This window comes from Palaemon carinicauda, chromosome 5, assembly GCF_036898095.1.
Source record: "Palaemon carinicauda isolate YSFRI2023 chromosome 5, ASM3689809v2, whole genome shotgun sequence".
Classification (NCBI taxonomy): Eukaryota; Metazoa; Arthropoda; class Malacostraca; order Decapoda; family Palaemonidae; genus Palaemon; species Palaemon carinicauda.
Genome location: NC_090729.1, coordinates 76,790,306 through 76,805,936, shown reverse-complemented (window position 1 = coordinate 76,805,936; position 15,631 = coordinate 76,790,306). Strand labels below are relative to the sequence as shown.

Below are 15,631 nucleotides of genomic sequence, written 5' to 3'. Positions count from 1 at the left end.
GGGCATCCTTCGTCCGAGCGAATTCCTGTTGCTGGGGTAAGCCCCACTCGAGTTTTTTTTTGCTTTCCCTTTCAGGACGTCGTCGAGGGGTGACAGGGTTTGTGCGATGTTGGGGATGAAGCGCCTGTAGTAATTGACCATTCCCAAGAACTCCTGAAGTTGGCGGATGGTCGTAGGCATTGGGAACTTCCTGATGGCGTCGACTTTGGTTGTCATGGGTTTTACCCCGCGCGAGGATACACGGTGACCAAGGAAATCCACTCCCTCCGCACCGAACGTGCATTTGTTGAAGCGTACGACTAGGCCGTTCTCCTGTAGGCGCTTTAGGACGATGCGGACGTGTCCCCGGTGTTCCTCCTTGGTTTTCGAGAATATCAGGATGTCGTTGACGTAGCAGACGCAGAAAGGTAGGTCACCCAGAATGCTATCCATTAGTCGTTGGAAGGTCGCCCCGGCGTTGCGTAGACCGAAGGTTGAGTATGCGAAGGTGTAGGATCCGAACGGCGTTACAATGGCAGTTTTCGGGATGTCTTCCGGGAATACGGGAACCTGGAAGTAAGACTTGAGGAGGTCCATCTTAGTAAAAATCTTTGCGCCGTGCAACGCGTTCGTTAGGTCCTGCATGTTGGGCAGCGGGTAATGATCGGGCGTTGTGATGAGGTTGAGGCGCCTGTAGTCGCCGCAAGGTCTCCAGGACCCGTCCGGCTTTTTAACCATGTGCAGGGGTGATGCCCAAGGGCTCGATGCTTTCTTACAGATACCCATGCGTTCCATGTCCTCGAAGGCGCGTTTGGCATCCTTCAGTTTCTGAGGCGGGAGGCGGCGGAATTTGATCCCAAGTATAAAGTTGAAAATTATTCTTATTTGAACACGATATTGTGTTGATTGTCATCCATATATATATATATATATATATATATATATATATATATATATATATATATATATATATATATATATATATATATATATATATATATATATATATATATATGTATATATATGTTATAGAAGTTCACAAACCAGCGAGAACAAATGCAAATATCTTATGAGGAGGTCATTGAGATACTTGACATGACCACAGAGAAATTGGTTATCTGAGGAAATTTCAAATCTTTTCGTGGATGGGGAACGAATCAAATCGTGATGCTGCAGCCTTAGGTCCACTTCCCGAATAGTTTCAGTTTGTCAGTAACGATGACTTCAGCAACAGCTTTGACTGGCCCAATGTTAGACTAAGTTTTATTATTATTATTATTATTATTATTATTATTATTATTATTATTATTATTATTATTATTATTATTATTATTATTACGTCATTTATATCAGCGTTTCCAGTCTTCCGTGGTCTAACGGAATGTCTTTATGTGCATTTGTGTGTGTGAGCGTGAACAAATACATACTATGTAAATGTATTGTATGTATCTTGAGGGTCTTGCATATAGTTTAAAATGTAGGCCTTGCGTGAGTATGAATACAAAAACATAATGGGTACGTATATATATATATATATATATATATATATATATATATATATATATATATATATATATATATATATATATATATATATATATATATATATATATATATATATATATATATATATATATATATATATATATATATATATATATTAGCTAGCAAGGGTATGAGCACTTCGCATTTTGCCGCGGAAAAGAAATAAATATAAGATATATGCAAATATTTCAATGGTTAATTTAGCATTTGTATATATTTGTTTAAAGTACAGAACTGTAATTTCATTTACTCAAATTATTTTCTCGTAATTGAAGACATGAAGAATGTTATTACATATTTATTTCAGTAACAATTTAGAAACTAGATTTATTGACTATATTTTCCCAATTGCTGCTCAAACCTTTCTATGGATCGTCTTGATTGGCTCTGTTCCGTTGTTCTCTCCTCTGGTGTTTCATTCGCTTGTCTTATTAAGAGTTTACGAAGTCGTTCAGCTTCTGGCCGTTTGTTTCTTATCTCCCCACTTTCGTTTGCTTTCCTTTTTGGCATAGTTCAAATTGCAACTGTAATATAAAAACGGGAAATTATGAGTCTAAATGATAGAGGCATTATAACACCCTTTCACAGTGAAAGCACTTAAGAGCATTTGAGAGAGAGAGAGAGAGAGAGAGAGAGAGAGAGAGAGAGAGAGAGAGAGAGAGAGAGAGAGAGAGAGAGAAATAATTTCAAACTATTTCAAGATAAAACATTTTTACTTTTGAATAGATAAAATGAACAAAGTATTTTTTAAATGTATTATCTTATGAACTTCCAATTAAAAGAGGGAAATAATATGACAATATCAGAAGTGATAAATGACGAACTTGAGTTTATGGCGATTTCCAGTGACAAAACGTTTTGCTCTCATGATGTAATACAATGTCCGGGAATATTTTTTTTTCTCTCTCTCTCTCTCTCTCTCTCTCTCTCTCTCTCTCTCTCTCTCTCTCTCTCTCTTTTTCTCTCTCTCTCTCTGGCTTACTTAAACTCTATCATCCTTTGACTTGGAATTACAAAACTTGTGAAGAAATCATTCATGTGAAACTGCACGACTCAGCAGAAGATGAACAATGGTTGTGGTTCGGCGGAAGATGAACAACGGTTGTGGTTCGGCGGAAGATGAACAACGGCTGTGGTTCGGCGGAAGATGAACAACGGTTGTGGTTCGGCGGAAGATGAACAACGGCTGTGGTTCGGCGGAAGATGAACAACGGCTGTGGTTCGGCGGAAGATGAACAACGGCTGTGGTTCGGCGGAAGATGAACAACGGCTGTGGTTCGGCGGAAGATGAACAACGGCTGTGGTTCGGCGGAAGATGAACAACGGCTGTGGTTCGGCGGAAGATGAACAACGGCTGTGGTTCGGCGGAAGATGAACAACGGCTGTGGTTCGGCGGAAGATGAACAACGGCTGTGGTTCGGCGGAAGATGAACAACGGCTGTGGTTCGGCGGAAGATGAACAACGGCTGTGGTTCGGCGGAAGATGAACAACGGCTGTGGTTCGGCGGAAGATGAACAACGGCTGTGGTTCGGCGGAAGATGAACAACGGCTGTGGTTCGGCGGAAGATGAACAACGGCTGTGGTTCGGCGGAAGATGAACAACGGCTGTGGTTCGGCGGAAGATGAACAACGGCTGTGGTTCGGCGGAAGATGAACAACGGCTGTGGTTCGGCGGAAGATGAACAACGGCTGTGGTTCGGCGGAAGATGAACAACGGCTGTGGTTCGGCGGAAGATGAACAACGGCTGTGGTTCGGCGGAAGATGAACAACGGCTGTGGTTCGGCGGAAGATGAACAACGGCTGTGGTTCGGCGGAAGATGAACAACGGCTGTGGTTCGGCGGAAGATGAACAACGGCTGTGGTTCGGCGGAAGATGAACAACGGCTGTGGTTCGGCGGAAGATGAACAACGGCTGTGGTTCGGCGGAAGATGAACAACGGCTGTGGTTCGGCGGAAGATGAACAACGGCTGTGGTTCGGCGGAAGATGAACAACGGCTGTGGTTCGGCGGAAGATGAACAACGGCTGTGGTTCGGCGGAAGATGAACAACGGCTGTGGTTCGGCGGAAGATGAACAACGGCTGTGGTTCGGCGGAAGATGAACAACGGCTGTGGTTCGGCGGAAGATGAACAACGGCTGTGGTTCGGCGGAAGATGAACAACGGCTGTGGTTCGGCGGAAGATGAACAACGGCTGTGGTTCGGCGGAAGATGAACAACGGCTGTGGTTCGGCGGAAGATGAACAACGGCTGTGGTTCGGCGGAAGATGAACAACGGCTGTGGTTCGGCGGAAGATGAACAACGGCTGTGGTTCGGCGGAAGATGAACAACGGCTGTGGTTCGGCGGAAGATGAACAACGGCTGTGGTTCGGCGGAAGATGAACAACGGCTGTGGTTCGGCGGAAGATGAACAACGGCTGTGGTTCGGCGGAAGATGAACAACGGCTGTGGTTCGGCAGAAGATGAACAACGGCTGTGGTTCGGCGGAAGATGAACAACGGCTGTGGTTCGGCAGAAGATGAACAACGGCTGTGGTTCGGCGGAAGATGAACAACGGCTGTGGTTTGGCAGAAGATGAACAACGGCTGTGGTTCGGCGGAAGATGAACAACGGCTGTGGTTCGGCAGAAGATGAACAACGGCTGTGGTTCGGCGGAAGATGAACAACGGCTGTGGTTCGGCAGAAGATGAACAACGGCTGTGGTTCGGCAGAAGATGAACAACGGCTGTGGTTCGGCAGAAGATGAACAACGATTGTGGTTCGGCAGAAGATGAACAACGGTTGTGGTACGGTTGTGGTACAGCAGAAGATGAACAACGGTTGTGGCTCGGCAGCAGATGAACAACGGTTGTGGTTCGGCAGAAGGTGAACAACGGTTGTGGTTCGGCAGCAGATGAACAACGGTTGTGGTTCGGCAGAAGGTGAACAACGGTTGTGGTTCGGCAGCAGATGAACAACGGCTGTGGTTCGGCAGCAGATGAACAACGGCTGTGGTTCGGCAGCAGATGAACAACGATTGTTGTATGAACAACGGTTGTTGTTTGGCAGCAGATGAACAACGATTGTTGTTCGGCAACAGATGAACAACGGTTGTGCTTCGGCAGCAGATGAACAACGGTTGTGCTTCGGCAGCAGATGAACAACGGCTGTGGTTCGGCAGCAGATGAACAACGGCTGTGCTTCGGCAGCAGATGAACAACGGCTGTGCTTCGGCAGCAGATGAACAACGGCTGTGCTTCGGCAGCAGATGAACAACGGCTGTGCTTCGGCAGCAGATGAATAACGGCTGTGCTTCGGCCGTTTGCAGAATAAATAGAACTCATTCAGGAAGAGGGACGCACAACCTGAAAGTCCCGACAAACGCCGAAAAACACTTTCCTTTACCCTTACTCACACATACACACACACACACATACATACATACATACATATATATATATATATATATATATATATATATATATATATATATATATATATATATATATATATATATATATATATATATATATATATATATATATATATATATATATATATATATATATATATATATATATATATATATATATATATATATATATATATATATATATATATATATATATATATATATATATATATATATATATATATATATATATATATATATATATATATATATATATATATATATATATATATTATATGTATGTATGTATGTATGTATGTGTGTGTGTGTGAGTATTATATAATTTTCTTAAAAAATTGGCTAGAGCCTAATTGATGCCTATCTCAAATTCTGTAGCGTCAAATTTCAAGAAGCGCCTATTAAAACCAAAGTAACTTTCTAATATAGAAAAAATAATCGAAGTTATTCCAAATATAAGTAAGAAGAAACATTATCATTCTTTTTATATTATTTTTCCCAAAAATTACATTCGCATGTTACGTTACGTTAAACAGTGTGCATAATAAGGTCTGCCTCTCCAATGAAATAGTGACATTTTAGTAAAATCATTTACAAGCCATTAATTATTTTTTTCAGTAAAGAAGGATTTTAATTAACCTTTCAAAATGCTCGTCCAAATTCTTTCTCGATATTGGAAAACTTCCCGCAAACATCGACCACAATTTCTATTGTTCCAATAGCAGCGACAGCAGTAGAGACCATTAGGTGAAATTGAATTGATCGTTTTATAATGGCGCTTAATTTTATACTTTAGCTATGATATCGCGAGCTTCAAGTGTTTAGAATTTGATATAATTTATCATGACGCCTACGTGATTACCTAGATTCCAACATTAACGATAAATTGAACAAGTAGCGAGTAGTTATCACTCATATCACTCGTGATATGGAAAATGAGTCTAATCACTTATTATCTATAATAATGCGTCAGCTTGTATGCCATTTTCGAAACATCTGTTCAGCGGACATGATTATATATCTCCAGACTATATTCTATTTTGTCTTTCAACGGGAGAACTTACTGGTAAAAATGCGCAAATGTATGAGATTTTCTTTTTTTTCAGTTTTTATTTTAAATAATTTTCTATTTGTATTCTATGCAAAACAAAAGAAAGTAGAGAGATGATATAAAAGTATGAGATTATTGCATAATCGCATACAGCATGAGTTTACTAACATTGAAGAAATGGCCACTAATCTAAGCCTGGCTCATGGTCGCAGTTTTAGTCAATCATGGATTATTGTCTTCTCTAGAATTTGAGTTATCTGGAATCATCAAGAAACAGCCAGCGAAATGATCCCACTCTCCTGTATGATTACGATATCTTTGTACACTTATTCACATTGTGAGTTCATTAAAGCTCACTAATAAAAAGACAATATCAGCTCCAATTGAGCAATTTCATATTTCCTTTAGTTGTTATAATATATATATATATATATATATATATATATATATATATATATATATATATATATATATATATATATATATATATATATATATATAATACGTATATATATATATATATATATATATATATATATATATTATATATATATATATATATATATATATATATATATATATATACATACGTATATATATGTATATATATATATATATATATATATATATATATATATATATATATATATATATATATATATATATATATATATATATATATATATATATATATATATATATATATATATATATATATATATATATATATATATATATATATATATATATATATATATACGTATATATATATATGTATATATATATATATATATATATATATATATATATATATATATATATATATATATATATATATATATATAAATACGTATATATATATATATATATATATATATATATATATATATATATATATATATATATATATATATATTGTCACAACTTCTGCTTTCCACTTGACTATTCATTCATAAATTCTCAGTAATGAGGGCAACACTTCATGTAGGTATAGTAGATATATTAGGAGAATGATCAAATTAAAGTTAAAATTAAACAGACTTTACTTATTTTAAATCACGTATAAATATATAACAAAATAATAACAAATAACCACTTAATAAACACTATAAGCAAGTGAAGAATTAGCCACCGGATAACGAACTCAAAAGTATTAACTTTAAAGAGCTTGGAAGTAAACATTTCCAAGGATTACATACGTAAAAATAACAAAAGGTAATTTCATTCATGCTGTCCGCTACGATCAGCAATCAATAGATGGCGCTAAAGTTATACACAATAATAGGTGTAATTAGAAATGCTAAATAATGATAGGAGGGTTATTATAGATCCCCCCTGTTAGGAATGAAATTATGACAATCTTATTGACAAATTTAGTGAATTGTGGTTTTCTGTCCAAGACGTGATAATGCGTCGGCGATGGTGTTGTTTGATCCTCGAATGCTGTGGATCTCAATGTTGTAAGACGACAAGATGTATGACCATCGAAGAAGTTTCTTGTTGTTAAGCTTTGCCCTTTCGAGGAAGGTAAGGGGTTTGTGGTCTGTGTAAATGACGACACTTGCAGCTCCTTCCAGATATGGACGAAAATGAAGGACAGTTGCAACAAGACTATATAATTCTTTCTCGATGGTAGGCCATCCTAGTTGAGCGCCTTTGAACGCTCCTGAGTAATAAGATACTGGCAGCAGATGTTCCAACAAAGGAGGAAAAGTACTGGTCCCATTGATTTCTTGCAGTAGGACACCACCAAATCCAGTATTACAAGCATCGACCTGTATAAAAAAAAGTTTAGTAAGATTAGGCGCTTGCAACAAAGGAGATGAAGTCATGAATAACTTTAGCTGCCGGAAGGCCTTATCGTGATCCTGTGTCCAGTGAAACCTTACTTTGCTGGATGTCAATACATGTAGAGGAGAAGTTATGATGGAAAAATTAGGACAAAACTTTGAATAATATGACACCATACCTAAGAAAGTTTTGAGTTCTTTTTTATCACTAGGAGTGGGGAATGAAGTTATAGCCTTTACATTAGTATCCTTGGGTAATATGGAGCCACTGCCAATGACATGTCCTAGGTATGTAACTTTTGCCTTACCAAATGAACTCTTGGCTAAATTAATAACTAGGTTAGCTTCCAGGAGTCTTTTGAAGAGTTCTCTTAAGATCTTGAGATGTTCGTCCCAGGAGATACTAGCAATTACGATGTCATCCAAATAGACATACACACCCTCCAAACCACGTGTAACTTCATGGACCATCCTTTGGAATGTAGCTGGAGCATTAGTCATCCCAAATGGCAAAACTCTGTATTCAAAGAGACCAAAAGGTGTTATAAAGGCTGATATCTCTCTTGTCCTATCTGTTAATTTAATTTGATAATAACCCTTTAAGAGATCAATCTGGGTAAGGTATTTAGAATTACTCACAGAGTCAATAATATCCGCAATTCTAGGTAATGGATAAGCATCCTTGACCGTTACAGAATTAACCCTTCTATAATCCGTACACATACGATAGGAATTGTTAGGCTTTTTAACTAAAATACAAGGCGATGCCCAGGGAGACTTACTTGGTGCAGCCAAATCTAGTTTTAGTAAATACTCAACCTCAGCCTTCAAGGCTGGTAATAAACGATGGGACACCCGATAAAAAGGTTGACGAACGGGATTGGCGTTTGGTTCTAGCACAATATCATGTTGCACCAAGGTACAGCAACCAGGAGTGTCTGAACATATTGCAGGATAAGACTTCAGAACAGCCTCTAATTCTTCCCTTTCCACCTTAGGAAGATGACCAAGATACTGTGAAAGCAAAGAAAGAATCTGTGAATTACTAGCATCTTTCCATGACAAAATATGATTATGAGCCAAAGTTTCTTCTTCGTCTGGCTCAAGAGGAGCTAAAAGTTTATCATTATCAACTGCCTCGGGTACTATGTTTTTAGGGGTAGGAGAAGTCTCGATGGGAGTAGTTATCCTCGAGTTGTGAGTGGAGTGATCAGTCTCTCTACTTATCAGGTGAACTGCCTGTGGAGAAATCTTTGCAGATTGGTATGGTTTTATAAGATTAATGTGCACTAACTGGCTAGGCTTCCTTTTATCTGGAGTTTCAATTGCATAAGTTGTTTTAGAGACCCTTTTAGTGATTTTATACGGACCCATAAATTTTTCTCTCAATGGAGCTCCTGGAACTGGTCGATATACAAGTACATCATCTCCTACTTTAAAAGTTCTAATTTTGGCCTTTTTATCGTAATGGTTTTTCATTCGAATCTGACTGTTAGTTAAATTCAGATTGGCAAATTCATAAACATGGTCAAATTTAACCTTAAGACTTTGGAGGTATTGCGGAATACTTACTTGCTGGTCTTTGTAAGTACCTCTTAGGATGTTTTCTTTTACCATACTAAGGTTTGTCCTAGGTCTGCGGCCAAACATCATCTCGAAGGGAGAAATTCCAGTCGATTCATTAGGTGTACTCCTAAGTACATACATAAGCAGATCCAGGTCTTCATCCCAGTCTCGTCCAGTTTCACAAATGTACTTGCGCAGGAGGTTTTTAATGGTCTGGTGTACTCGTTCGAGGGCTCCATTAGTCTGAGGGTGATAAGCTGAAGCAAAAATATGAGAGATGTTTAACTGCTTTAAAGTTTGCTTAAACAAATCACTAGTGAAGTTTGTCCCCTGATCACACTGAAGCTCTTTTGTAAAACCAAAAATGGTGAATATTTTAAGAAGATTAACAATTATTGTTCTAGCAGATATGTTTTTTATAGGTACGGCTAAAGGAAATCTAGTAGGTGGACACAACAAGGTTAAAATGTACTCATTTTGTTTCTTAGTTTTGGGAAGTGGACCTACACAATCTACAATTACCTTTTCAAAAGGAGAATTAGGTACTGTAATAGGAACTAATGGTGCTGGAGGTATTTTCTGATTTGGTTTACCAGTTACCTGGCAGGGATGGCAAGATTCTATGTGGTGCTTTACATCAGCTTTCATACCAGGCCAGTAGTAATCGTCCAGCAAACGCTTATAGGTTTTGGAAATGCCTAGATGAGACTCTGCTGAATGAGCAAGATCCAATAAGGCTGCACGAAGATTAGAAGGAACTACAAGCTGGTAACTATCATGCCAGGAATTTTGTCCTGCAATCTTCAAAGGTCTATAACGCCTCATAAGGATGTTATTATCAAGATAAAATTATGGTAACTTACTTTCATCAACGTCATCTTTTACTTTATCAAAGTATTCTTTCAAACTATCATCAGACCTTTGATACTCTACAAATTCATCTGAGGGAATATCAACAAGATCAGCAAGGACTTTTTCACCTAAGGTACTTTGATCCACCTTACCTGTGTGTTCAGTGTCGCTAGAAGTTGAGGTTGTAGACCTGGTGACTACTTGGCAGGGAAGCTCTACCACCGGAGAAAGCTCTTTGCAAGCTTTTTCGATCACTACTTCAGGCTGCGTAATGATAAGACTAGGAGTACCGTTAGATTGAGCCAAGTCATTACCAAGTATCATGTCTATGTTCTTGCAAGGCAGGTCAGAATCCAACAAGGCGACATTAGTTGAACCTTTAAAATAAGGACAATCAAGAGAAATCTGTACAATAGGTAAAACCTTTTGACAAGTCAAATCTGACACAGTTACATACTGATCTGTTGGTTTAGCTAAATCTTTTAACTTTGAGCTAATGATAGTTTGAGATGACCCTGTATCTCTCAAAATTTGCACGGGAATATCATTTACTTTACCAGGATATGTAAATGCTGTAAAGTCTGATAGAGGTTGAGCACAGTGAAGAGTCGTTTTATTTGCAGTATTCCCTGATTTGGGTCCTTGTGAAAAAGCATTAGGAGAAGCCTTACCATGAGATGCTTTGCATTTGGGACTAGGACAGTCTTTCTTACAAAAAGTACAAACCTGTGGGGAAGATGAAGGTGAGGACGAATGTGGTTTAAGTTTATGAATGAGATGGTAATCATCAGCTAATAGGGCAGCCCTTTTGCCATCTTTTTCTTGTTTTTCTCTAATAAACATTGCCACATTAGCTGGAATACGCCTCAGGAATTCTTCTAAAACTATTAAATTCTTTAATTGTTCTAAAGTAGTTATTTGTTCCTTATCTATCCATTTATTAAACTGCTTCAACTTCAATGTGAAAAACTCTAGATAGGTTTGAGCTTGGTTCTTCAAAGTTTGTCTGAAGACTTGTCTATACCCTTCTGCTGTAACACTATAAGCATCTAATATGGCAGTTTTAAAGATTTCATAATCCCTTTCTTGGACAAGTTGTGCTGCCACATATGCAGCTTTTCCTTTGAAGGAGTTTCTGATTAAGAGAACATATTGGTCTCTAGGCCAGTTGAGAGACGTTGCAGTGTTTTCAAAAGTAATGAAAAAAACATCAGGATCTTTTTCATCGAAGACAGGCAGGAGTTTGCGTGCTTTACTAAGGTCAAAAGCATCGGGTAGCTGTTTTTCTGCCAACCTTTCTTCTATTCTTATGGCTGATAGTTCCTTTTCCAACAGAACTTTTTCTTTACGTTCTATTTCAAGTCTTCTTTGCTCAGTTTCTACTGCGGCATTTGCAGCTTCAAGCCTTTTTTGTTCAGCTTCTAGTGTTAACTGCTGCAGTTCAAGTTGGAGTTTCAATTTCACTATCTCTGGGTCTTCAGTTACAGTAACAGTACGAGCAGCACCTCGTTCAAGTGTTAAAGGCCTTAAGGGAAGAGCCTCTTCTTCAGTTATGTTACCACTATTTATCAGGAAATCTAATATCTTTCCCAATAGTTCAGCTTTCACCACAGCATGACCTACAGATATTCTAGCCCTTACAGCTATTTGGCGAAGCTGGTCCTTTTTAGCTTCCTGTAGTGTATTTAGGTGCTCCCTGGGTGCACCTAAAAATTTCTCAAGATCAAAAGGCATCTCTCAATACTGATAAAATGGAAAATATCACTGGAAATTATATTACTACTATACACAAGCTTTAAGACTTAAAAACGTCAGGGCATTCATGGATTTATGGTGCGAAGGCACTCACAAACCAGAGGAAGTTCCTTAATCCTTAAGTCCTACAATGTACAGAAATTCACTTAAATGAACAAGGCTTTAATAATCCATGCCAATCAGAAAACTTGGTTCACCAATAATGCAAAACCACTAATAATCTTGAATAAAATATTTTTAATGAAGTAAATAATTGGAAGTACCAACAGTTACCTGAACAAGGAATAAACCTTTAAATATCCATCGAGGTGGAACAAAGTTCTTGACCACGTGGTCGTAACAATATCCAGCCGAAATCCTTGAAAGAGCGAAGGTCGTACCCTGAGTAAGAGGAGCAGAAGTTCCTAAGGAAGGAATCTTCAATTCCTTATGATGAGGTTTTGAATGCCTCGAAGCACCTCGAGAAGTTGGGGCGACTATGAAGATATCGCTAAGCGATGGTAGTCAACAGAGTCGAGGGTTAAAAGAATGACAAATTCTAGGATGCCATTACCCTGCCTGCACGTCCTCCAAAATCTCGATGTATGCTTAAGATGACGTGTAGCAACACGACATTCTCTAGGTGAAAGTGTGAGCGCGCTGGAGAACACTATCCGGTGGTGGTCAGTTATAAACTAGCAAAATATCACTAATACACTACACTCATGTTGTCCATCATTTTAGAGAAGCAACAAAATGAATTTCACAATCCGTCAAGATCGAGCGTAAGCGTAACACATACGTAAGTACATCCCGGACAGGCCCCCAATTTGTCACAACTTCTGCTTTCCACTTGACTATTCATTCATAAATTCTCAGTAATGAGGGCAACACTTCATGTAGGTATAGTAGATATATTAGGAGAATGATCAAATTAAAGTTAAAATTAAACAGACTTTACTTATTTTAAATCACGTATAAATATATAACAAAATAATAACAAATAACCACTTAATAAACACTATAAGCAAGTGAAGAATTAGCCACCGGATAACGAACTCAAAAGTATTAACTTTAAAGAGCTTGGAAGTAAACATTTCCAAGGATTACATACGTAAAAATAACAAAAGGTAATTTCATTCATGCTGTCCGCTACGATCAGCAATCAATAGATGGCGCTAAAGTTATACACAATAATAGGTGTAATTAGAAATGCTAAATAATGATAGGAGGGTTATTATAGAATATATATATATATATATATATACATACGTATATATATATATATATATATATATATATATATATATATATATATATATATATATATATATATATATATATGTATATATATATATATATATATATATATATATATATATATATATATATATATATATATATATATATATATATATATATATATATATATATATATATATATATATATATACATATATATATATATATATATATATATATATATATATATATATATATATATATATATATATATATATATATATATATATACGTATATATATATATATATATATATATATATATATATATATATATATGTATATATATGTGTACATATATATATATATATATATATATATATATATATATATATATATATATATATATATATATATATATATATATATATATATATATATATATATATATATATATATATATATATATATATATATATATATATATATATATATATATATATATACACGTGTGTGTATATATACATATATATATATTTATATATATATATATATATATATATATATATATATATATATATATATATATATATATATATATATATATATATATATATATATATATATATATATATATATATATATATAATATTTATGGAAAATACATAATCCTAAATATGTGTATATATCAACATCACCATCCTCATCAGTCGTTAATAGTTAACTATAGAACAAGGGCCTTAGAAATGTCCTTCCACTGTTGTTTGTTTATGATCCTTTTATGCCCGTCTATACAAGCAAATTTTATTAGTTTGTCAGCACATCGTGTTCTCTTCCTTACCTTGCTTTTTGTTGGAATATCCTCCACTTGAGTTTGCTCTCGTATCCATGTCGAACTTTTTCTCTCGCAGAGTGTTACTCCTATCATTATTCTTTTACAGCGCTTTGAGTCGTAACTAAGTTATGTCCTAAGGCTTTAGTAAGGATCCAAGTTTCCGATGCCTAAGTTAATACCGGTAGAACCATTTGATTAGACACTTTTCTTTTTAGAGAAAGGGGCATTTTACTTTTCCTAATAACCCTTTGTTTACCTAAAGCTATCTATTTCAAGCTTAACATTCTTTTAATTCTGGTCTCAGCCGTGGTAAAACACTTACAATGTGCCCTATGTATGTATATTCATTAACAATATCTAGAGGTTCGTCCTTAACATTTATTTGTTGCCTCTCTACATTACTTCGGTTTTGCTAATATTTATTTTGAGTCCTAAATTTCTGTTTTCTCTATTCAAATCTTCTATCCCCTTTTGCAATTCCTCCTATGATTCACTAAATAGAACTATGTCATCTGCATATCCTAAGTTGTTAAATATGCTAATTCGAAAAATTTTCCAATCTATATTTTTTAATATTTCTTCTAGGCCTTCTTTTAAAACTTTTTTCTCTATTGAGATTGTCTCACTATCTTCATGTAGCTTTAGGATTACTATACAACCCGTATAGATATCTTCAAGAGTTCTAACATGATATTCATCTATTCCTTGCATTTAATGGGCTCTCATTACTGCATAAGTTTTTACAGAATCAAAAGCTTTCTCATTGTCTTTAAAGCCCATATACAAGGATTTGTTATACTTCATTGATATTTCCATTAGCTGTTATTTTGTCTGTTAACAGTCAAATATTCTTAGATGATGATTTTCTTGAAGCTTAATCAATGTTTGTGAATGATTCTAGTATATGTAGTCATAGTAGTGATGGAAATATTGGTGGAGTGAGTTGTAACAGAAGATAGTCCTATCAATACTCTTCAACAAGACTATCACCTACTTCTGTAACGAACCAATCCATGATAATTTACTATACCTAGAATTTAATGATCACAGGCACCTCAGGACAAGAGAATGTATTGGTCACAAGCTCTTCAGAACAAGGGGATGCAATGATCAAAAGCACTTCAGAGCAAGAGAATACAATGATCACAAGCATCTCAGGACAAGAGAATATATTGATCGCAAGTACCTCAGGACAAAAGAATGCAATGATTAAAAGCATCTCAGGACAAGAGAATGCATGGATAACAAGAACCTCACGACAAAATAAGGCATTGATCACAAAAACCTCAGGGTAAAAGGATACATTGATCACAAGCACTTCAGAGCAAGAGAAATCAATGATCACAAGTACCTCAGGACAAGAGAATGCAATGATCACAAGCACCTCAGGACTAGGGAATGCAATGATCACGAGCACTTCAGAGCAAGAGAATACAATTTTCACAAGCATCTCAGGACAAGAGAATGCATGGATCACAAGCACTTCAGGACAAAATAAGATATTGATCACAAGAACCTCAGGGCACGAGAATGCATTGATCTCAAACACCTCAGGATAAGAGAATGCATTGACCATAAGCTCTTCAAGAGAAGATAATGTAATTATCACAAGCATCTCATGACAAGAG

General features: G+C 36.2%; 1 protein-coding gene and 1 long non-coding RNA gene across 3 annotated transcripts in view; both read right to left on the bottom strand.

Moving 5' to 3' along the window:
- Nucleotides 1-1,759: 1,759 nt before the first annotated feature.
- LOC137640477 (uncharacterized) overlaps nt 1,760-15,631 on the bottom strand; it is a 44,187-nt gene continuing 30,315 nt past the window's right edge. The window contains exon 3 of the long non-coding RNA XR_011044360.1: nt 1,760-2,048. This is a non-coding gene — a long non-coding RNA (uncharacterized lncRNA). The remainder of the gene's footprint in view (nt 2,049-15,631) is intronic.
- On the bottom strand, nt 6,911-12,689 carry LOC137641346 (uncharacterized). 2 transcript variants are annotated; one of them, XM_068373808.1, is made up of 3 exons: nt 10,346-12,689; nt 9,348-9,598; nt 6,911-8,789 (listed from the first exon to the last, which is right to left on the bottom strand). In XM_068373808.1, the coding sequence occupies exons 1-3, from the start codon at nt 11,925-11,927 to the stop codon at nt 7,359-7,361; spliced, it is 3,264 nt and encodes a 1,087-aa protein (XP_068229909.1). In that variant the 5' UTR covers nt 11,928-12,689; the 3' UTR covers nt 6,911-7,358. The 2 variants fall into 2 exon arrangements, with proteins under 2 accessions (XP_068229909.1, XP_068229908.1); XM_068373807.1 differs by having other exon boundaries at nt 6,911-9,598; nt 10,346-12,685.